This window comes from Crassostrea angulata, chromosome 3 (assembly GCF_025612915.1).
Source record: "Crassostrea angulata isolate pt1a10 chromosome 3, ASM2561291v2, whole genome shotgun sequence".
Lineage (NCBI taxonomy): Eukaryota > Metazoa > Mollusca > Bivalvia > Ostreida > Ostreidae > Magallana > Magallana angulata.
Window position 1 is genome coordinate 42,837,798 of NC_069113.1, and position 25,487 is coordinate 42,863,284.

At 35.2% G+C, this 25,487-nt stretch overlaps 2 protein-coding genes across 2 annotated transcripts in view; both read left to right on the forward strand.

Moving 5' to 3' along the window:
* Positions 1 to 999: 999 nt before the first annotated feature.
* LOC128176742 (uncharacterized) overlaps positions 1,000 to 25,487 on the forward strand; it is a 57,268-nt gene continuing 32,780 nt past the window's right edge. The window contains exons 1-2 of the mRNA XM_052843257.1: positions 1,000 to 1,591; positions 5,889 to 6,075. Of these exons, the coding sequence (XP_052699217.1) occupies positions 1,144 to 1,591; positions 5,889 to 6,075 (635 nt within the window). The 5' untranslated portion in view covers positions 1,000 to 1,143. The remainder of the gene's footprint in view (positions 1,592 to 5,888; positions 6,076 to 25,487) is intronic.
* Positions 6,558 to 8,722, forward strand: LOC128176741 (zinc finger MYM-type protein 3-like). Its single transcript, XM_052843256.1, has 2 exons — positions 6,558 to 7,672; positions 7,929 to 8,722. Exons 1-2 carry the CDS (start codon positions 6,778 to 6,780, stop codon positions 8,450 to 8,452), a joined length of 1,419 nt encoding a protein of 472 aa, XP_052699216.1. The 5' UTR covers positions 6,558 to 6,777; the 3' UTR covers positions 8,453 to 8,722.

A 25,487-nucleotide genomic window follows, 5' to 3' on the forward strand; every position in this document is an offset into this window, starting at 1 on the left:
TAAACTTCTAGCATCTGCGATGAATAGTTGCTGAGAAATCTTTGACAAAAATTAGTTTGAAAATTCAGCTGAAAAAATTAAGTCGTCATTTAACAATAATTTGACGTTCAGTTGGTACCAAAATGGATCCCATTATATGGCATGCCTAAGCAAAGAGTGTGTTAAAATTTCCAGCATCTGGCATAAATAGTTGCTAAGAAATCTTCGACGAAAATTTGTTTTGAAAATTAAGCTTAATAAATAAGTCGTCATTTAACAGTAAGTTGACGTCCGATTGGTACAAAAATAGTTCCAATTATATGAAATTTCCAGCATCTGCGATGAAAGTTGCTAAGAAATATTTGACGGACCATGACGTCCAATTGGTACAAAATGGATACCACCATATAGCATGCCTAAAAAGAGTGTGGTAAAATTTTAAGCACCTACGATGAACTGTTGCTGAGAAAAATGTGACAAAATTTATTGTTATGGACGGAAGGACACATAAACAGAAAGACCCATAAGTGTAAAACAGTAAAATAACACAAATGCTTTATAAAAATTGTTGTTCGAAATTCAAAAGGTATTCAGTTTATGAGAGTTTAAAAAAGTATATGAGTTTAACAATTTTTCATATACGGGTTCCTTCAACGTTTATCGTCTCACACATTGAATAACTCTGGACAATCAGTTTTTCCATATGAATTTTAATGTGGTCTCTGATTGGGTTTCTACATTTATACACGCGAGAAAATTAAATTTACACCTCAGAATAGAGTAAATTTTTCTGCAAAACATGCTAATTTTTTGCTCCAACGTGACGAATGGACGTATCTAGCATGGGATGTTACTGTTTACAATTTTTTAACTTTGACTTCTTGATATATATCAAGTACGTACTCAATCATTTCTTCATAGGGTTTCTGTTTGGAGTATATTTGACGTAAGCCATTCAGTTATGCATTACAGCGATCTTTCAATAATTAAATTATATCTAGAAGTCAACGTGATGTTATGTTTTGAATGCCTTAACTGCAGCAGCACGTTTAATAAACAGCCAGTCATTTTGTTTAGGTAAACTTGTTTATAAAGATGACTGATATCACATGGTGATTTATTTCTCACAACGTGTTTGTCGAGACTAGACTTATTCATATTAAAATGGCTTCTTGTTTCTGGTCTTTGATTGTAATACTGCATTTCTACATATGTCACGGCGCTCTGTTAGCAAATGAACCTAGAACCACTGAAAAGAATAAATCAACCGAAAAGGATTCTGACCTTCTGCGACAATTGCTGAACCAGGAGACCTTGATGAGAATGTCCCTAGCAAGGGATGTACAATCTCTTCTGAAATATCAAAGAATGGCAGAGGAAGGGAGACAAGCAACGAACAAGACCCTAAGTGACTTGGAGGCCAGTGTTTACCGTTTGACAGTTGCTGCAGGATCTCTGGAAAAGCAGATAAAGCACATGTCAAACGAGGTTTCAGATTTACAAAGAAACAAACAGGAAATAGAGAGGGATATTGTTGAATTAAGCAACCAGACATCCGAACTGCAGACCGTAACTCTCAATAAAGTGAATATATTTTCATCAAACATAGCAGGTTAGTCTCGTATTCAATTAGATTCCCGGTTTTTTACGACTTTAAAAATTGTTTTGTGAATTTATTCATAATCAGATGTATAAAGATAATATATGTGCGTTTTGACCTCGGAATGATGAAAAATGTCACATTCCTCATTAAAAGTCACAGTAAAAAATCTGTTTTTGTTACTGTGACTTTTATTAAAGTAAAACGATGATGTTTTTTTTATAAAGATATTTTAAATATTTTTACCTTTTATTTTCTTCAGTTCTCTGTTAAAAATCGTTTGAATAAGACGAAGACAATGACTAAAATAATTACAAGTCACAAATATTTGTCCCCGTTTTATTTTTGCCCTCGTTGTGAATGGGTGAATTGAAATCTGAAAACCGCTCGTAAATAGGCGCCATCACTCAGGTATATAAATCCTTCGATTTCGTTACACCCAATTGCACACATGAAACTTGTGGGCAACGTGCAGTATTCCTTTCGTTGTTTTTGGATATAATTAAGTTTGCCACCGAGTAACACGACGATGCAAAATATATGACGTCAGCGACTTATAAAGGGGTTGTAGGGAAAGCGGTCATGAAAGGGAAATATGGCGGGCAGTGCCTATTTAAGAACGGCGTTCAGCTTTAATGTGGTATGGGACACCTCCATATGTTGTGACGTATCATTTATAAAAAAAACACCAAACAAACAAAAAACAATAAAATGAAGTGTAAATATACAAGTAGTTTCTTTCCAATTATTGTATCCCGAAAGCGTATCACACTGGGTTAGAGGGTTTCTACGGATCTGTAAGTTCGAGTTCGAATCCCGCTGGGGGTTTTAAATTTGTTACCCCTCTAAATATTTTCAAAAGCTATTTTTTTTGGTTGAATACTGCAAAATTTAAAAGTTCTAAACCAGTGAAAGTATTCTAATCATAATGTACTTAAATCCATCTTAATATCAACAGATGTCCCATACCACCTTAACACTGGGTCAGTGAATTGTAACGAGACAGAGGTATCTCTATTTAAACGACTGTGTTTGCAAATTTTAGACGGTGCGCCATTTACAATCGTAGAAATTATGAAAATTACACTGGGCGAAAAGAACCATGTACTGCAAAAATTAGAATATAAAGAAAATGGATAACAAAATTACGGGTATAGCGAATTTTAATTCATGTCCGCGCAATGTTTTCCAATAATTCAAAATAAAGATGCCGTATTATCACGAAAACGGCATTAACGAAGTAGGTTTTAGACCCCCCCCCCCCGAGATAAGATTTCTTTGCATTTTTCATTCCTTTAACAAATATTTTTTCTCATAAAATGAAATTCATTCAAGAGACATAAAATTGTTAGATTACTCATATGCTTTGGTATTGAGTTAAAAAAAAGTACTCATGGGCTTATAAGAAATACAAGTCGTCTGTTCAGATGTCTTGTTCTTTAAAGTGGCACGGTGACTAAAAATATACTTTTTAATTATTACAACGGAATTAAAAAGAGATACACGAAATGTCATCATACGGAAGGTTTGACGCATCATAAGTCATAACCTATTAATTTACATGTCATTATAACTCATCCGGAAATGCACATGTACACAAACCGAGTTGTTTTGGGCACGTGATTGCGATTTCTGTCTTAAAATAGTTACAATGGGATTGACACACGATAAAAGAATTTGAATTTGAAGCTATTCGATATCTATGGTAGAAAATGTGCATTCATAGAGAATGCATCTTAATGAAGACATCATGTTTCAATGAGAGGTTTCTGGCTCACAATGTATGCCACGCTGCAGTATTTACATTCCCCTGCGCTTGCGTGGCTATGAAGGAAAATACATGTAAATTTTTCAGATTAAAATTTATCAGATCTAAATAAATATGACAGAAGTATTTCTAAAAACCACTTTGAATTCATAATTTCTATTTTATCCTAATCCCTAAGCTTTGTGGTGTATAAATTGGGGGAGGGGGGTTACATGTACGTAGTTGCACAGTTTTTCTATTCCTAGCAGAAACTCAAAACATGTACACATATGCTTTCAAGTTAAATAATTTTGATTCATTAAGTGACATGTCAATCGGATGACTTTAATTTAATTCTTGCCCGCTTCAACTTTTACCCATGAGCAATCTTCTAACCCTCCAATACTACAACACGTTTGCTTTTTCTTTTTTTTGCGTGGACCCTGAGGTCCACGCAGAAAATATATAAGCGAGGTTAAACCGGATGTTATGGGGAAAATTCAGCCTGCGCATGAGCTAGCCTGGTTCCTGTGCGTAATGGGTAGCTCAGGGAACCAGGCTAGCACACGTTTATCTGAATCGGGATCGGGATTTCGTGCCGTATGCACACATAAGTTAAAAGGCGCTGTAATTGTAAAGTTGTCGGTAAACAGTACAGAAACAAAGTATTACTTTTAAAAAATGATTGGCATGTGATATGAACTATCAGTATTATGAAATAAGTTAATGTTATGCCGAAACTACAGCATGCATCAAATAGCATAATTTGCAATGTTTTGTTGTTTTCCGAATACACAAGTAATTTAACTTTACTTTTATAGTAGGCAAGGCTAGAGAAATTCCCGATTAAATTTTTTAAGCATTTAAGTATGATTGAATAATTATGTCACTGTATAAAAGTTTAAGTCTCAAGAAAATTGCATCATATGAATATGAAATTGCCTGATACTGTACATGCAAACTTCATTCATAGATATATCATAATTATTTTAGAAGTATGAATCCTTTAAATTCTGAGATAAAAAGTCAGGGCTATACATACATATATACGTAATACAACGTACAAATTTAGTGGTTAAAAGCAGAGGGCTAGAGTCGGTGGAATCTCTGATAATCTTAAGGCTTTCACTTTTTCGTTGGAAACACATACAAATGGTCCACGTATTGTAGTCCTTTTTTAAAGGACAGCAACTTGTTTTTACCTTTACTAGATTAAAATCCCAAAGATTTGAACTGCACACGGTAGCGATTTACTTACAGTCGTACATAAAATTACCGGAAATGTCTATTGTCAAGTCGTACATAAAATTCTTGTTTTAACTTCGCTTTTTTTTACGGTAATTCAAAAAATATTGAATCAATTGACTTGGAAATCAGTAGGGTTTGTCCTTTTACTATTCCAAAGAAGTGTACAAAGTTTGATGAATATTCATTGGAGAGTTTTTTTGGAATTTTTGCTAAAGAGCTGACAATGGACACACACACACGCACAACAGCGATGTTATATCCCCTCGCAACAAGTTGCGCGAGGGGATAATAGGATATGTATTCGCCGTTCAGCAACTTTAAATTGCAACTCGATGTATTTTTTTAAATTTAGACCTACATTTTTGTGCGAAGAACAATTTAAGTGTTTTTAGTCAACATTCAGTAACACCATCCTATTATAGTTTGTCCCAAGTTATTGCTTCCATCGCTTTTTGATGATTTTTAATAAAATTACACATACCTGTGAAAGAAATACAGTTGAAATCGTTAAAAGGGAATATATCCAAGATATCTTCATTGAACAATTATCCCTTTCCACTCAGAAAAATTCACAGGAACGAAAACAGATTCCTTACGGAGATTTATAATGGGGAATGTTTACATCTTTTCTCCATTCGGAATACACTCGGAATATATCGCGCAATTTTTTAACGTTATCATCCGGGCTTATTAATGGCTGTTGCAATGCAAAATCTCCGTAGACTTTCAATTTCGGGATGTGTATTGAAACCTGAAGCGGTAGAGGGGGCGTTTCAAAACAGATAATCTGGACATTTTTTATATTAGTGGATGAACATAGTTTGAGCACAAAGGTATTTACTATTATTGAAATATCATGCAAAAAGTGGTGGAAGCAAAAACCCGGGACAGATCAATAGACACTTATGACTGTTAACCATGATTTTATTATTTGATGTTTTCAAACATCAATTCACTAATTTCGGATTTGTAGAATATGATAACAATGCATAAAATGCATAAAAGAAGATTTTTTTACAATGTGGCCATATTGGCCTTACCCAAGGGCCTTACCCATTTTATATTGGATTGAGTCTTGGATTTAACAATTTTGGAGGAGGGCTTTATGAACATCATAATCATGCATTCAGTTTACATGTATTATAAATATTAATGAGACTAGAAAAGAGGACTTGGCTAATATTAAGTATATTTTCACTGTAATATTTTCACCATGTTGGCCACGCCCTACGGGATCGAAGAGCCATAACTTTTACGACTTCCCAACAGTAAAAGCTAACGTAACTATATATATTTCATTACTTTTTTCTTTAGGTGTAAAGAATGGGATTAAAGGATACGCTGATGCAATTGTTCAGGCAGCATGCGCTGCTGTGTCAAGTGAAGGGTTCATTTCAGCCATCAGAAGAACTTGTTCGAATGATTCCCCATCATGTGAACAAGTGTGCATGGACGCCACCTCGCAAATGAAATCTAAGGTTTCAAACCAGGGCGGTAAACAGTTAAGTATTAATCAGAAAACAGAAACTAAATGGTAGCGTATTTAATTCATCTGCTAAATATACAGGTAATGCTAGAAAAATCATAAGTCCTCCTCCTTCCCCGCAGTTTTTTTTTTTCGAAGGGGGGGGGGGATTAATAGAGAAATTGCCTTGTCAGGCTGTCCGTCCGTATGTCTGTGCAATCGTGTCTTGTCAATAACTTTCTTACGGAACAACATTGGGAATTTTTTCTTCACGGAAAGATTGCTTATAGGCTGAGGGTGTGTCATGATTTTGACACAATGTCAAAGGTCATTTTACCGCATTATAGGTCACTGGAAGAAAACGTGAAAAATAAGTGTTTAGTCTTTGTTTTGGGGGAAATATTGGAAGTGCTTACTTCACACAAAACTTGCTTAAGACCTGAGGATTTTGACCTATACTCAAGGTCATTGGAAAAGAGTTTATGTAGTAGTTATACAATAGGTTTTAATTGGTTATGTACAGAAGGACGAAGGTGGGGCAAAAATGTCACGAGGACGCGCAGCGTCCGAGTGACATTTTTGACCCGCCTTCGTCCTTCTTTACATAACCAATTAAAACCTATTGTTTAAGTCACATGTATCAGAGCAACCAAAAATCATATAGCACGCGCAAAGAGAAATTTTGGATCTTCATTTCCCGCTTAGAAGTCGACAAGAAAGGACGACATATCAAAAGAAATGGAAGTAGACGACACATGCGAGGGTTTTTTTGATTTGGGTGGGCTATGGGACACCACAATTGACGATATTACTCTTTCGCAAGCAAGTGAGCAGATAGAGAAGGAGATTGAGTGCGAAAATTTGTTGGAGAACATAACGTTGTCTCAAGCGATCGACTTGTACAATCCCGGACCTGCCGACAAGGAATCGGACTACTTTGTGGATTTTGACCTCCTTGCGAAAAAAGAGGGAGGATCTAGCATGCCGGTGGGTCGCTATGAACATTTTGTAAATGATAAAGACTTGAAAGATTTGCTCAATTCGACAGAAAACAAAAACACGCGGAAGAACACAAATTGGTCGGTAACTACATTCAACGACTGGCGCTCCGCTCGGATGATGATGACAGGGGACCAGATCCCGGATATTCTGGCCTTCTCAGCAGAGGAGCTTAATTTTTGGCTATCAAGGTTTGTTGTTGAAACGCGACGCAAGGATGGCAAGGCCTACCCTCCTAAAACACTTTACATGCTTTGTACTGGACTTTTAAGACATCTTCGAGAAAACGGAGTGCATTTTAATTTTCTTGATGAGAAGAATTCCCAGTTTTACGAATTCCGGAAAACTCTAAGCGCGCGGATGGCAGAACTTACCGCACAAGGCGTGGGGACATCTACTAGGCAGGCCGAGCCAATTTCTGAAGAGGCAGAGAATATTCTGTGGGAGAAGGGTCTCCTCGGTAACAGTACAGGAGAATCAATGCTAAACACCCTGTTTTTCTACAATTGCAAGCTCTTTGGTTTGAGAGCTGTTGACGAACACAAAACATTATCCGTAGACCAGTTTGAGCTGGGTCAAGACCAGAAGGGCAAGTTTATAAATTTTACAGGAAGGGCAAACAAGACCTATAAAGGTAAATTAAATTTACTAATAATTAAAATCTAATACATATAATTTAACAGCTGTGTAATGGTTTTGTAAAATTCTAACACAAAATAACTGTTCATCTGCGCATCTATCGGTTGGTTTGTTCTTACTAGTCTACAACGGTTGATAAAGCTTATATGGAAATTATAATAATTACAAAGGTGATTTTGCCCAATAAGAAAAGAATTCGTTTTAGAAAAAAATATATATTTGAGTATTTAAGGTTATTGCTATCTTTACAGGTGGATTGTATCAAAGACACGTGAGCGCAAAATCTATAAGGCATCATTTCCAGGGCGAAAAAGTCTTCAATATCTACAAGGAATACTTCGATCTGGTGGTGGTTAATTCAGAAAATAACCGATTTTACCGGCGACCACTGGCAAACGGAGAAAACAACGAAGTCCGTTTCAGTGTACAGCCTATTGGAGTCAACAAATTATCTACAATTATGAAAAATATGTGTGACAAAGCCGGAATTCCCGGATTCTTCTCTAATCATTCGGGTAAGCGCACCTGTGCAACCGCTCTTTACCAAGCCGGGGTTCCGGAACAGGAAATCATGGAACGCACAGGACATAGATCCATCGAGAGTGTCCGTAAATATAAGCGTCCGAGTGAAGAGATGCTGCGTGATATTTCCAATGCATTGGAGCCAAATGAACCAGTCAGCAAAAAGGCCAAAATCTTGGATGGAATTGAAAATCCGAAGTGTGGAGATTGTAAAAACATGTTCAATAACTGTAAAGTATATTTCAACCTTTGAAAGAGTCTTAAGTGTTGAGTATTTTTTATTTGTTAAATGCCGTGTGTGAACTAGTTATGTTTACCCATACAGCCTGAGAGGCGAAAAACGCACTAGATTTCTTTGTCATTTTTTGTTGAATAAAATTGATGTCAATTTGCAATGAAAAAAATTATGCAAATGATGTGTTGCGTCATGGTTTTATTAGTGAAGTTTCACCACGCCTACTGGGTATCAGTGGTTATGTACAGATACCCACAGTTAAGATCAAAAGAAATTTACCGCAGCTATGGTACATAATGTTTGTCTGCTCTATACATTTCATATGGAAAAGTATTTGAAGTTCCTACTCCACATAAAAGATTGGTTATAACCTTGTAATTTGTTATGAACTGGTTACGGGGTCAGTTGTGCAAGTTTAATGTCATTCTTTAAAAATGCCGAATTCCTGTTTAGGCCAACTTTTGTAATGTATAATGATTAGAAACTAGAGCAGAGCTCGTGGCAAAGCCACGAGTAGGTCTTCCGTTGTTGCTGCGGGTTGAAAATATATGTGATATGGCGTCAAGCGATTATAATGACTAAACTTTCAGTTCTGCGTTTGTTATAAAAACGTGTTGTAATTGAAAGCCTGTATATAAAACGTGTTTTAAAAAAGAAAGGAAGAAAATGTTTTAGGAAAACTATTTGTCGAACACAGTTTGTGTAATCGTTTCATGAATTCTTTAAAACATGAGATGTTTATATAATTAATGGCGAGTTAAATTTTCAAAGGGTAGCAAGCATTGTTATTATATATATGATACGAGTAGACTTGGACATTCAAAATAATATATAATCAGCTAGAAAAAAAAGATCAGCGGGAGAATTTATGCAAAAGCGACCATCTAAATTTTAAATGTGCTGTTTCATAGAGACAGCGCTATGTAACGTGAATTAAATAACCTTATTAACAGAAATGAATATTACTAATTTCGACGATATAATAATGTGCAAAATCCTTATTTTTATGTCAGTGGGTTGACTAATTTGATTGAAAAAAACTTCAATTGCGCTTGCGTAAATTGGAATTCTGGGAAGGAATTAGACAGTCCGTGTTAGATAAATTCGAAGAAGTTATGAAACTGGTCAGTTTCTAGATCAAACTGCGCATTGATGTATTAATAGACTATCATGAGTATCTTCAGTAGCCACGGTCCGGAATCCGTATGTGCAGTCATACACTGTATGTACATCGATACACCTTTACCTCCTCACCTACAGCCATACAAATGAGGGTGCAACCTTCATATACACATGCATAGTATTATAGTTCTGGAAACTATTTATCTTGTATTCTAATATATTGGGTATTCATTGTTCACCTAAAATTAGTATTCCACTGGCTGTAGCTAACCTTGTAAGTAAATTAAGTTGCATTACAACCTCATTGTACACAACTTCAATTAAAAGGGGTTTTTCGTATCAATTTTCATACAATTAGCAATAAATAAAATCCCCAATAACGCACTTAAGTGTAACTTTGTGAAGCGCATATATTTTTGGGAGGCAGATATGTCGCTATATTATAGTCTGCAAGTCAAGTGAACTATCATGGTCTTTTAAAGAAATAAGAAGTCTGTCGACATTTGCAGTACTTTGATGATTTCTATGGCGATCGACTGCATTGCATAATGTAGTCGTATTTCCCAAGAACAAAATTTCCTTTGACTTCCAAGTTCCAATTATAATATATTATGAATTATTATGTTCATACATGTAACTATGAAAGTTTAGCGTGTTCAACAGGTTAATTTATTAGCCACATTCTCAGGTTACGATTTCACATCTATAATGTGAAGATGATTGACTTCAAATAAAAGTCTTATTGTTTATAAAAGCACCCTTCCAACTGTTACTCAATTACATATGTTCTGGGTTGTGTGCGCTAAAGCGACACAAGATTTTCGGTCGCACGTGGCGTTTGAATTAACACAGACTGACCGAATAAACAAACGGGTGGGAAAGTAAACACACGTTGAATAGAAAATGTTACACATAAGAAGAAGTCACCAAAAATGATTTACGACAGATCTGGATATCTTTTCGCCAATTTAAAAAAAACCAGCGCGAGTACTTGTCAGCGGGGCGGGAGGAGGGGGGGGGGGGGACGCAGCAATGAGTTCGCTTCCACACTGAAACGAACAACCATGTATAAGAAAAACTACAGAGTGATTAATATGTGACCGATAGAATCTTATCTTAAGTTGTTTAAAACTCATGTGAATATTAGGAAAATTGAGGACATTCTTTTATCGTGCTAGCACCTACCGCAAACATGTAACATAGAACTTTGATTATAATTTGATTTGATTTTTAAACTACTTTGTACGCTATCGTATAATTAAATCAATGCTTAATCAACTGTACAAGTAAAATAAATTTATCTTTTCATCTTAAACCTATATACATGTAACAGTTGAAAACATAATAAATATAGTTCTGTCCTTGCAAAATATGAAACATGAACGCGTGATAAGGTTCATGTAGAAGAACACGAGCCGACTGCGGATCACTTGTTCACTAGCGCTGGATCTCCTCGGTCATGTGTGAGGGATAATCATCATTTAATATTTGGGGGGGGGGGGGGGATTTAAATTTTTTAGATATATAGACCAACCATTAATTTATGTCCGACGATGTTTCCGATTTGGAGTAATATCGATCATTAATATTCATTTACAGTCAAATGTTAAATTAAATAAATACAAGATGGACAAACTTTTATAACATAAAATTAAAACAGTTCTTGTATTTACGGCTATATAAACTCAAACACGTTCATATTCATGTGCGTCGCGGTGTGCGAATCTTGTGTATTAGATAACCGCTTACCGCTAGGTAGTGCAGCCGTGGCTGATCTCCTTGGCCGTGGACGAAGGATAGATTACGTTAAGGTACTACGCACAGCTCAGAACCCAGGAAGATTTGAAAAGTTTGCAGTATAATGACCATATTCTATCAAATAGAAGTTCTTTATTTTTAACTTAAAACCGACAATTGATCTATGTCTGATATTGCTTTGGATTGAGAATGACATTGCTTTTATTAATTAACTGAACAATTTCTTAATTAATACCCAATCGTTTAGTCTATAAACTTTTATGTGTAATCAAAACTAAAACAATTCTTGAGTTCGCGTCTAAAAAAACTCATATATGAGAGACACAACTCTCGTGTATTAGATAACCGCTGACCGCTAGGTAGCCCAGCCGCGACCATGGTGACCGATTTTCTCGGCCGCGGGCGAGGGAGAGTTTCGTTAACTTGGCCAAATTGCCGCGGGTACTGGTCAACGCGTATTACTATTTACCCTCATATTATGCAATACCCGAACACAAAAACAGTTTTATGAGCTCAATAAAGTCACAAACAACATTTTTGGCAGCGACGCCCATATCGAAAAATTTACCGTTTTAGAGTTATTTAGCAAAGACTTTTAAGGAATCTAGACCCCTCATTTTAGGGGCTAGCCCCTTTTTTATGGTATCAAATGAAAGCTCTTAATATTCTGCACAACTTTTGTTCTATATGTGTCTAGAAAAAATTTACAACTAAAAAGTTATTGAGCAAAGATATAAGCAAAATTTAACATTTTTTGAAACACAATTTCGATGTAATTTTTTAAGGAGTATACGTGGGTTAATCAAACATGTAAAAACTAGGAGGACAACGTTCAAGGTGTCTACATTAAAGATTTATAAATTAAAAGTACTTGCTACGGATCAACTCAGAGCCTTTGCAGGTACACGAGACCCACTAAAAAAATATTCAAAGGGGAATAACTCAAAACCGGAAATAGCGATTTCACAATATTTTGTGCTATAGTAATAATAAACAATAAACCCTGAAAATTTGAATAAAATCTGATGACAAACAAGCGAGATATTACAGTTTAAAGAAACGTCTAGAAGAAAAAGAAGAAGAAAAACTAGACACGATCTCGTTGCGAGCAACGAGGAGGTCTTCCGTCCGCTGAAGACGGAAGACCCTAATAATAAAACACTGTTTTTGTCTAAATCTTAATTAAAGAGTGTTTTTCAACTTGTACTACAGCCAAACACCCTTTTATGTTGAATATTTTAGTTAGAAAATTAGACAAAAAGGAGAGAAAGAAATAGAGAGAAAGAACAAATCTTGGCTCCGGCGAGATTAGAACACACAGCCTTTGCAGGTGTCTCAAAACATGGCTGACGCGAAATAATTCCCGAATTTGTCTTTGAATTTTGGGAGTTTCCGCCCGGGAGAGGAGCTGAGTTTTTGTATGAGATGAAAAACAACGTGTAAGATGTCTGACTATTCAGGTTTGGTAACAGTGCGAGGTCATTTGAAATATTGATGTGTGTTTGTGTCTGGAAGGGGGGGGGGGGTGAAAAGACCCGAGCTTGATTTTCGTCTTAAATAAATCGAAAATAGAATTTTGAGGTGTGAATCTCGGATTCGGTTAACAACAATTAGGGGAAGTCCTAAAACAATGACTGATGCATTTTACCCATGTATTTCAGTGTTGAGAATGTTTTTTCGTGTCGCTTACTATTATGTTTGACTGTTTTATTTCAGCAGGATTGATAAAATCTTTATAAATGTAGAAATAACGAAATCAGTAACACGTAAATTTATTCGGTAAAAATTTGATGACAGTAATTTCCACAGTTTTAACATTCATAAGTAGTTCACACGCTATCGTAGATACAGACTAAACGGAAAACAAGAAATATACATGCAACAGAAATATAACGCGGCTGCTTACATCCCTTGTACTGTGTAAATTTTAAGTCCCCGTACAAACTATACTCGCCGTTTGATCTCAGGACTTTCTTGTTAATTGTTCAATCCGCTGCATATTTCACAGACAATAAGAATGGGGTCCGAGGTACATTTACACAAAATTTCATTAGGATTAGGTAAGGGGCTCGGGAGTTAGAATTTTTTTCTACAGTACATGTCAAGCGCGCCAATCGAAACTCGAATGCCCAAAAATTCATATCTCTCTTAAAAATGAACGAATAGGTCAGGTCATTAGTACAGTAATCTAGACTTGAACTAGGTTGAAAATAAAGGTTCAAAATGACAGATCCAGTAAAATCAGGCCAGGAAAACTAAATGATTTTGTGAATAGGAAGGGGCGGGGGGGGGGGGGGAGGTGTCGGTGCGTGTACTGTGTAAATTTAATTTCCAGGTATAGGCAATAAGCATCGTTTAATTTAAGGAATTTTGTCTTAATTGTTCAATCCGCTGCATATTTCACAGACAATAAGAATGGGGTCCGAGGTTCATTTTCACAAATTTTCATTAGGATTGAGTGAAGGGCTTGGAAGTTAGAATTTTTTTTATGGTACATGTCAAACACGACAATTGAAACTCAAATGCCAAAAACTTCATAACTCTGTTATTAATGAACGAATTGGTCTGGTAATTAGTACAGTTATCTAGAATGGTAAATAGTTAAAATTAAAGGCCCAAGATCAAAGATCAAGTAAAATCGGGCCAGAAAAACTAAATAATTTTATGAATTGGGAGGGGGGGGGGGTCGTTCGTTGACTGCTTTATTAAACGTAGAATATTAAATTCTAAATATCACATATTACACAATTTTTAAAAAAAATACATATGTTAGAACAATATATAAGCGTTGTTTGAAAGATGTAACTATTGATTTTTTTTACATCTATTTATTCTTAGGCCCAAACACTCATAAACGGGTTGTCGCAGTCACCCGTTCGTTTGTATAGTTACGTGTATAAACTTCGGAGGCTTTTCTTAATCCCGACAGGCAACAGATTTGTATCAGTATATAGACATGCACAAAAAAGGAAAAAGTACACCATCTTTAATAACAATGACTTTTTAGCGTTGATTTCCAATCAGTAAGAAGACAATTATTTAAAAATGAATTTCAAATTATTTGAATCCATAGACATTATCCCGTAACTTGATATAAAATATGTATAATTTTTGGACGCCAATGTACATTTAGCTTCTATCCAATTTACTCCACGTTACCTGTACTAGTTCTTATTCAAATGCTAAAACATTTGTACTTGAGAGAGAGAGAGAGAGAGAGAGAGAGAGAGAGAGAGAGAGAGAGAGAGAGAGAGAGAGAAAGAGAGAGAGAGAGAGAGAGAGAGAGAGAGAGAGATTCTTAGGCTCAAACACTCAAAAACGGGTGGTCAGTTTTTAAACTTTGTCGCAGTCACCCGTTCGTTTGTATAGTTGGTTGTATAAACTTCGGAGGCTTTTCTTAATCCCGACAGGCAACAGATTTGTATCAGTACATAGACATGCACAAAAAAGGAAAAAGTACACCATCTTTAATAAAAATGACTTTTTAGCGTTGACTTCCAATCAGTAAGAAGACAATTATTAATAATGAATTTCAAATTATTTGAATCCATAAACATTATCCCGAACTTGATATAAAATATGTATAATTTTTGGACGCCAATGTACATTTAGCTTCTATCCAATTTACTCCACGTTACCTGTACTAGTTCTTATTCAAATGCTAAAACATTTGTACTTGAGAGAGAGAGAGAGAGAGAGAGAGAGAGAGAGAGATTGATTACATAGCGTTTTATGATGTTCAGGAAATCAATATATAAGCAACCTTTGTCAATAAACGCATGTATACATGCATGTGTGTATCTATATATGGGATTAAATACTAAATAGTCCTCCTTTTTAAGCCGAGTAGAATAACGTGGGTGCATTGCTAAATGTTGTGTGCATACAGTCATTGAGATGGCGGCTTTTCTTTGATGCCGGCAAAGCGACCCAGCGAACTCTAATGCTGTCGAACTGCAGGGGCACTTCGGCGGCATGTCTTTGAAGTCGGCGATGCGACGAGCGTCGTAATTTAGAGAGCTGCTGACAGAAAAGAGCTCTATATTTGTACAAAAAAAGCCGCTATCTTTTTTTTATTTATGACAAAAATATAACGGAAAACATTCAAATCCATCATTTTAAGGATAAACCCATTAATCAAAACACAAATGAGAGAGAAAAAAGATTCGGCACTCAGGGACTGAACCCGGATCGCCTGGGCACAAGTCCACCACTCTAACGACTGAGCTACGCGGACCCTCGCTTCAGAACTTTGGAGTCCAAAATCTCAAGAATGCATGGATTGATTTTAAAACGAATTTCATATTCTGAAGTTTTGAGAGCGTCTCTATCGAATGAAAAACTAAAAAAATTCAAATCCAAAAAATTAAAAAATTAAGGTTTTTCATTTCCTTCTGGTGACGACCGGAAGTGACGGCGGACGTTTGGATATGCGAAGGGCACTGCGGCCGTTCACTCTCTACCTTCTCTGAAAATTTAAAAGTCCTATCTTGAATACTTTTTGAGAAAAATTGTGAACAAGCAAAAACATAAAATCTTTAATATCTCGGTACCGGAAGTGACGACCAAAAAAATCTCATGTAATTTTCTTACAAATTTTGTCATGAATAAGATCTGAAAGTTTCACGAAAATCGGCTGAAGCGTTTTTGAGAAAACGTGACAGAAAAAATAATAACTAGAATTGAATTAGGTTGAAAATAAAGGCTCAAGATGAAAGATCCAGTAAAATAAGGCCAGAAAAACTAAATAATTTTGTGAATAGGAAGGGGGGGGGGGGGTCGGTGCGTGTACATTGTGTAAATTTAATTTCCACGTATAGGCAACAAGTGCCGTTTAATCTCAGGAATTTCGTCTTAATTGTTCAATCCGCTGCATATTTGGCGGACAATAAGAATGGTGTCCGAGGTTCATTTTCACGGATTTTCATTAGGATTGAGTGAAGGGCTTGGGAGTTATGATTTTTTTTACAGTACATGTCAATCACGACAATTGAAACTCAAATGCCAAAAACTTCATAACTCTGTTAATAATGAACGAATTGGTCTGGTAATTAGTACAGTAATCTAGAATGGTAATTAGTTGAAGTTAAAGGCCCAAGATCAAAGATCAAGGAAAATCGGGCCAGAAAAACTAAATGATTTTATGAATGGGGGGGGGGGGGGTCGGTCGGTGACTTCTATATTAAACGTAGACTATTAAATTCTAAATATCACAAATTACACAATTTCTAAACAATATACATGTACATATGTTAGAACAATGTATAAGCGTTATTTGAAAGATGTAACTATTGATTTTTTAACATCTGTTTATCTTAGGCTGAAACACTCATAAACGGCTGGTCAGTTTTCAAACCTTGTCGGAGTCACCCGTTCGTTTGTATAGTTACGTGTATAAACTTCGGAGGTTTTTCTTAATCCCAGACAGGCAACAGATTTGTATCAGTATATAGACAAGCACAAAAAAAGGAAAAAGTCCACCATCTTTAATTTTAGCGTTGACTTCCAATCAGTATGAAGACAATCATTAAGCAATGAATTTCAAATTATTTGAATCCATAGACATTATCCCGTAACTTGAAATAAATACATGTATACTTTTTGGACGCCAATGTACATTTAGCCTCTATCCAATTTACTGCATGTTACCTGTACAAGTACTTTAGAGAGAGAGAGAGAGAGAGAGAGAGAGAGAGAGAGAGAGAGAGAGAGAGAGAGATTTTCTAGTTTTTTATAGTGTTTAGGGAATCAGTATATCAGCAACGAATGTCAATAAACGCATGCATACATGCAAGCGTGTATCTATATATGTGAACAAGTTGCTGTCCTTTAAAAAAGGACTGCAATACGTGGACCATTTGCATGTGTTTCCAACGAAAACGTGAAAGCCTTAAAATTATCAAAGATTCCACAGACTCTAGCCCCTGCTTTTAAGCACTAAATTTGTACGTTGTATTACGTATATATGTGTATAGTTGACTTTGAATCCCAGAATTTAAAGGGTTCATACTTCTAAAATAATTATGATCTATATCAATGACGATTGCATGTATATGTATCAGGCATTCGGCGAATTCTACTATTTGCGCACACATTACGCTTCACTATACTTTGTTAACTACGTTATGCAGTAACAGCTATACTAAAAATGTGTCAATCAATTTCATATTTTGATGCATTTTTCTTGAGATTTAAACTTTTATACAGTGTCACAATTATTCAATCATCTATTATATACAGTCACATAATTATTCAATCATATTTAAATGCTTAAATAAGTTTAATCGGGAAGTACTCTAGCCTCGCCTTCTATTAAAGTAGAGTTACTTGTAAGCTACATGTGTATTAACCCCTTCACGGTAACTGCGGTACTGCTCTCTTGCAGGGCAAAATGAAATAGTTTGGTGAAATATGACGTAACGTCAATTGTTTCATTTACGTCATTTAATTATATATCTACTGAAATTTCGGCAAAGTATATCATTTTGCCCTGCAAGATAGCAGTACCGCAGTTATCGTGAAGGGGTCTATTCGGAAAACAACAAAACATTGCAAAGTATGCCATTTGATGCATGTGGTAGTTTCGGCATAACATTACCTTATTTCATAATACTGACAATTTAAATATCACATGCCGATCATTTCTTTAAAAGGAATACTTTGTTTCTGTATTGTTTACCGACAACTTTACAATTACAGCGCCTTTGAACTTATATGTGCATATGGCATGGAATCCCGATCCCGATTCAGATAAACCTGTGCTAGCCTGGTTCCCTGAGCTACCATTACACACAGGAACCAGGCTAGCTCATGCGCAGGCTGAATTTTCCCCATTGCATCCTGTTTAACCTCGCTTATATATTTTCTGCGTGGACCTCAGGGTCCACGCAACAAATACTAATCAGTCCTCCTTTTAAGGTCATGTAGAATAACGTTGGTGCATTGCTAAATGTTGTGTGTATACAGTCATTGAGATGGCGGCATTTCTTTGATGCCGGCAAAGCGACCCAGTGAACTCTAATGCGGTCGTACTGCAGGGGCGCTTCGGCGGCATGTCTTTGATGGCGGCGATGCGAACTGCTGACAAAAACGAGCTCTATATTTGTACTAAAATAGCTGTTATTATTTTTATTTATGATAAAAATAAAACGGAAAACAATAAAAACCATCATTTTAAAGGTAAAATCGTTAAACAAAACAAAATTAGGGAAGAACAAATAATCGGCACTCGGGGATGGAACCCGGGTCGCCTGGGCACAAGTCCAACACTCTAACGACTGAGCTACGCGGACTCTCGCTTCAGAACTTTTGAACTCAAAATCTCGGGAATGCCTGGATCGATTTTAACACGAATTTCATATTCTGAAGTGTTTTAAGCGACTCTATCGAATAAAAACATAAATAAAATTCAAATCTAAAAATTTGAAAAATTAAGGTTTTTCATTTCCTTCCGGTGACGACCGGAAGTGACGGCGGACGTTCGGATATGCAAAGGGCACTGCGGCCGTTCACTCTCTACCTTCTCTGAAAATTTGAAGTTTCTATCGTAAATACTTTTTGAGAAAAATTGTGAACAAGCAAAAACGTAAAATCTTTAATATCTCGGTACCGGAAGTGACGATCAAAAAAAGCCCGTGTACTTTTCTTACAAATTTTGTCATGAATAAGATCTGAAAATTTCATGAAAATTGGCTGAAGCATTTTTGAGAAAACGTGACAGAAAAAAAAAAACAATAAAAACTAGATGCAATCTCGTTGCGAGCAACGAGAGGTCTTCCGTTTGAATGGACCTTAAAAAGGCTGTCGAGATAGTTTCTTTTATTTCTCAACACCTTCTAAAATTCTAGTAAACCTCTCTATAGATTTCAACAGACATATCTTAATTCTACAACAGGGCGCTATTACTGTGATTTATGATAAAATTCAAACGGAAATTAGTAAAATCCACAATTTTAGAGATAATACTTTCAATCGAAACAAAATTAAGGGAAAAAAAAGAGTTGGCACTCGGAGATTGAACCTGGGTCGTCCGGACAAAAGTGTTACACTCTAACGTGGATAGATTTTAGAACAAAAATACATATTCTCCATTCATTATAGGGTCTGTATGGTAACATGACTGAAAAAATATTTTAAAACAAGAAAAGGTGAAAAAAAAATGAATTTTGTTTCTTTCAATGACGACCGGAAGTTACGATGGACTTTCGGAGTGTGAAGGGCACTGCGGATAAAGAGTAATTATCATCAGTGAAATTTTTAACTTTCTAATTGATATTTTTTGAAAAAAATCGTGATCAAACAAAAACATGAAATCTTTGATACATATATCTCGGGACCGGAAGTGACGATCAAAATATTTAAAAAGACATACTGTGGTTTCATCAATATTCGTTGAATACCAATTTTCGTGGATTTCGTTGTTAAGTTTATCCATGAAAATAAATGTTCACTTAAGTGCAATTTCTACTAACAGTTTGTATTGATAGTGTCATTGGCCACGAATTTACGTTTCCTTGAAACTGTGATTTTCACTTTAACCACAAAAATTGATACCCTTGAATATTAATGAAACCACAGTACATGTATATTTATACTGGACAAAAAGCGCTATCATTGTGATTAATAATTTTCATAAAATTAAAACAGAAAATCGATCGCTTTAAAGATAAAATTGTAAATCGCTGAAAATTTGAAAGTTCCATCTTCGGCACTTTTAAATACACATCGGGTGCAACCGGTCAACAGGGGATTCTTACTCATCCTAGGTACTTGATATTGATTTTTATAATGATGTTTATAGTATTAACATTAAGTACATAGAGAAGAATGCACCAGGTCGCTATAAACTACATTTGTATTATGTGTGTGTGTGTGTGTGAGAGAGAGAGAGAGAGAGAGAGAGAGAGAGAGAGAGAGAGAGAGATTAATTAATCATGTATGTAGTTCTTTGTAAATAATTATAAACTTAAGATTTTAAATAATTATAACCCCCATGGACCCTGCCGTAATGAATTTTTTTTTTATTAAAAGTGAAAATTCAGTCATTTTGTTTTAACATTGTATTTCGCCGATCGGTATTTATATCTGTTTAATCCCCCACAGGTGGTCAGTTTCACACCTTGTCCCAGTCACTCGGTCCTGTGTATATTTTCGTGTTTAACTTCGGAGGTTTTTCTTAATCTAAGACAGACAAAAGACTTGTATCTGTAGACATACACAAAAAGGAAAAGGTACACCACCTATAATAAAAATGATTTTTTAGTGTTGACTTTCGATTAGTAAGAAGACAATCATTAAACAATTCATTTTTTCAAATCATTTTAATCTATACTCATTATGCCGAAACTATAAATGAATACATAATTTTTGGACACCTAATGTACATTTATCCACTAGCCACATTACATACATAGGTCTTTCAGAAAGTTTGGTTGTTCAAGTCGTTACCGTTTTTGAGATCTCGGCAAAATAAGTTTTTTTTGTCTCGGGATAGGAAACGGACAAACGGAAGTGCTCAATGAAAATTAAATTTAATATTGATTGTATACTTGCCTATCGTACATGATTGTTTACAGAGCTAACTGAAATTATCAAAGAAAACAGTTAAACTGATAAACAGCTTATAATTTGTTTGAACTCTTCCGGTGTGTACCGGAAGCGATGGTCGACAAAATGAAACCGTTTAAACACATGTTCAATCAAATGTCTATCATCCATGTAAGTTTCGTGTCTTGATCACTTACAGTATCTAAGATATCTAGGGTACAAAAATTTGCTTTTATAAAGCTACCCGAGATAATTGAGATATCTCACCGGAAGTAGAGTGTTGTTGTTTATTTAACATCGGATAGATGACATATGTAAATATTTATATATATTTCAATTCTATGTAAAGAAAATTTAATGCTTTAATAATTATTTTTGAAGAGCTTCCGGTGACGACCGGAAGTTACGACGAACAAAACAAAATAGTTTAAACACGGTCTATCATACTATAAAGTCTGGATGTTCAAGTCTTTATCGTTTTAGAGATCTCGATGCGACAAGCTTTTTGTTGCGGGACAGGAAATGGACGACTGAAAATGAACTTTGACAAAATGTAAAGAAAACGCCTGGAGATATTATCATTATCTATCATCCCTGAAAATTTAAAGAAAAACTATCCAGTCATATCTCAGAAATCTTGTGGATTTCACCATGCATCGGACACCCTTGGATTTTTATCTTTCAAAGTCCAGATATAAATAAAACTTGTTTTAAAAGTTACAAATTTTACACTTGCTTAATCATTCGAGAAAATTTAGCGAAATTCTTCAAAAGGTATGAAATAAAGAAAATAAATAAAGTGTTTATATAGCTATTTCACCATGGATCGGACAATACTATAAGCATCGCACAGTTATACATTAGAGATTAAAAATAAGAAAATTTTCTGGTTTTAATGTGAAAATACAGAGGTTTGGAAAATTAAATTTATTCAATTGGCATTTAGATTTGTTTTAATGTAAATCCTTGAATCTACAGTCAGGAATTAGACTAGTGCTACTGTTTACAGAAATATGAACCATAGGGGTAATTTATCGTGCCAGCACCTACTGGAACTTTAGATTAAAAAGGCAATATCTAAAAAACTCGAATTTAGAGTGGTCTGAGGAAAATGCTTTGCATTAATCATTTTTTTTTTTATATTTTTATTTTCTTATAGAACTGTCCGATGCATGGCTTCAGTTTACATTTATCAAAGGCTGGAACGGCCAGAAAGGCGTCGAGCTGACATTTTTTAAATATAGAATAATATCAATAATTTGAATTTCTGTATTAATAGTCCTATATCAAATAACATTAGAATAAAAAAGTAAACAAATTATATTTTGTGCTGCTTTAAAAACAAAAATCAGTATATTTCCTTCTAAAATAGGTAGTGATGCGTTTATAATACAATATTTAACTGATCGTGGTTACAAAAATTGAAGAAATTTCAAAGTTCAAAAATATATTATTTTCTTTCTGCTTAAACAATCTTTGAACAATTTTCACATGTTCATAATTTAAATACAGTAACAATAAAACATACTTTTATTTATTTCATTTCCCGTTTGAAACAAGATTACCTATGAGATGTTTGTTTACAAACAAATCCACAACACGTGCTATCTAAAGTGCCCGACCAAACCAACTGCATTATCGTGTTTATTCATTAGATCAAAATCACTATAGATACGTTTATCGCTTACATTTATTTTGGAGACTGTGCCCGATAACAAATAAATTTACATATCAAATTTTATTTCTATCGGGCAAGGTCTCCAATTAAAATGTAAACGATAAACTAATATAATATTTAGTAAAATTTAACACCTTATTGTATTCATCCGCCATTTCTTGATTAAGCAAATTTTTATTTCCTTATGCAATAAGTTGTCAATAACCAGGGAGGCAAAGTTGGGTTTTTTGAACACAATTTAGTTGAATAAATGGAATAAAAATCTTGTAATACATATAATACTTTAAGGAACTTATTTCTTTTGCGCATTTAAAAGGCGGTGCAGAACATGAATTTTGGACGAATGGCTACCGAGCATTAGCTCGACGCCTTAAAAATGACTTTTTAGCGTTGATTTCCAATCAGTAAGAAGACAAACAATAAACAACGAATTTCAAATCATTTAAATCCATATACCCATTATCCAGTAACTAATATTTGAGCGCCGAACGTACATTTAGTCTCTACCCACATTACTGCTGTTATCTGTGGTATTTCTTATTCAAATACTAAAATATTCGTACGTTAGAGAGAGAGAGAGAGAGAGAGAGAGAGAGAGAGAGAGAGAGAGAGAGAGAGAGAGAGAGAGAGAGAGAGAAAGAGAAAGAGAGAGAAAGAGGGGTTTTTTTTTATAGTGTTTTAGAGTGTTCAGGAAATCAATAGATAAAAGCAACATATGTCAATAAACGCATGTATACATGCATGCATGTATCTATAAATGTGAATAAATACTAATCAGTCCTCCTTATAAAGTTCCGTAGAATACTTGCAACGTGGGCGCATTGCTAAATGTTCTTTGCATACAGTCATTGAGATTGCGGCATTTCTTTGATGCCGGCAATGTCTTTGAAGCCGGCGATGCAACAAGAGTCTGAATTTAGAGAGCTGCTGATCAAAACAAGACTGTCACAAACCGGGATATTGATGGTATTTTGAAACAAGCTCTATATTTGTATTGGAAAAAAGCGCTGTTATTTTTATGTATGATAAATTTAAAATGGAAAACATTAGAAATCAATCATTTTAAAGATAAAATCGTTAAACAAAACACAATTAAGAAATAAAAAAACAAACATTCCGCACTCGGGGACTGAACCCGGGTCGCCTAGACACAAGTCCACCACTCTAACGACTGAGCTACTCGGACCCTCGCTTCAGGACTTTGGATCCCAAAATCTCGAGAATGCGTGGATCGATTTTAAAACAAATTTCATATTCTGATGTTTTGAAAGCGTCTCTATCAAATAACAACAACAAAAAAATTCAAATCAAAAAAATTAAAAAATGACTGTTTTTTGTTTCCTTCCGGTGACGACCGGAAGTAACGGCGGACGTTCGGATATGCGAAGGGCACTGCGGCTGACAACTCTCTACCATCCCTGAAAATTTGAAAGTTCCATCTTTTATTTTTTTTTAGAAAAATGAGCCACAAGCAAAAACATAAAATCCTTAATATCACGGTACCGGAAGTGACGATCAAAAAAATGATCGACAATTTTCTTACAAATTTTGTCTAGAGTAAGTTCTGAAAGTTTCATGAAAATCACCGGAAGCGTTTTTGAGAAAACGTTACAGAAAAAAAAAAAATAATAATAATAATAACTAGACACGATCTCGTTGCGAGCAACGAGGAGGTCTTCCGCCCAATTTTTAGAAGAGGAAATGACCTTGCCTTTTATCTTCATCAACGAAACATATCAAGAAATGCAGATGTGATCTAAACGAGCGATGGATGAAGGATTATAGACCCCGTGGGATTCCTAATTTGAAGGACCAGCCCCATTTTATATCATATTAAATAAGAGATCTTTTGACCTAATAACAGGTCTAATGACCTGCAATAAAAAGAAACCAAAGAAAAAAAGAGCGTCTTCCTTTGTAAACGGAAGACCCTAATAACAATAAGAATAGAAGGGTGTTCCGCTGAAGACGGAAGACCCTAATATTAAAAAACTGTTTTTGTCTAAATCTTAATTGAAGAGTGTTTTTCGACTTGTACTACAGTCCAACAACCCTTTTATGTTGAATATTTTGGTAAGAAAAAGAAACAAAAGGGAGAGAAAGTAATAAAGAGAAAGAGCAAATCTTGGCTCCGGCGAGATTCGAACACACAACCTTTGCAGGTATCTCAAAATATGGCTGACGCGAAATAATTCCCGAAATTGTCTTTGAATTTTGGGCGTTTTCGCCCGGAAGAGGAGCTGAGTTTTTGTATGAAATGAAAAACAACGTGTAAGATGTCTGACTATTCAGGTTTGGTATCAGTGCGAGGTCATTTGAAATATTGATGCGTGTTTGTGTCTGGAGGGGGTTGAAAAGACCCGAGCTTGATTTTCGTCTTAAATAAATCGAAAATAGAATAGGTGTGGATCTCGGATGCGGTTAACAACAATTAGGGGAAGTCCTAAAACAATGACTGATGCATTTTTCCCATGTATTTCAGTGCTGAGATTTTTTTTCGTGTCGTTTTCTATTATGTTTGACTGTTTGATTTGATTGATAAAATCTTTATAAATGTAGAAATAACGAAATCAGTAACACGTAAATTTATTCGGTAAAAATTTGATGACAGTAATTTCCACAGCTCTAACATTCATAAGTAGTTCACACGCTATCGTAGATACAGACAAAATAGAAAACAAGAAATATACATGAAACAGAAATATAACGCGGCTGCTTACATCCCTTGTACTGTGTAAATTTTAAGTCTCCGTACAGGCTATACTCGCCGTTTGATCTCAGGAATTTCTTCTTAATTGTTCAATCCGCTGCATATTTGGCAGACAATAAGAATGGGGTCCAAGGTTTTTTTCTACAGTCATGGCAAGCACGCCAATCGAAACTCAAATGCCCAAAAATTTATAACTCTCTTAAAAATGAACGAATATGTCTGGTCATTAGTACAGTAAT

Bases quoted from the DNA above. Each gene is read 5' to 3' on its own strand.
- LOC128176741 (XM_052843256.1), top strand. From the start codon at position 6,778: ATGGAAGTAGACGACACATGCGAGGGTTTTTTTGATTTGGGTGGGCTA. The intron at 7,673-7,928 runs GTAAATTAAATT...CTATCTTTACAG, and splicing joins GGCAAACAAGACCTATAAAG to GTGGATTGTATCAAAGACAC.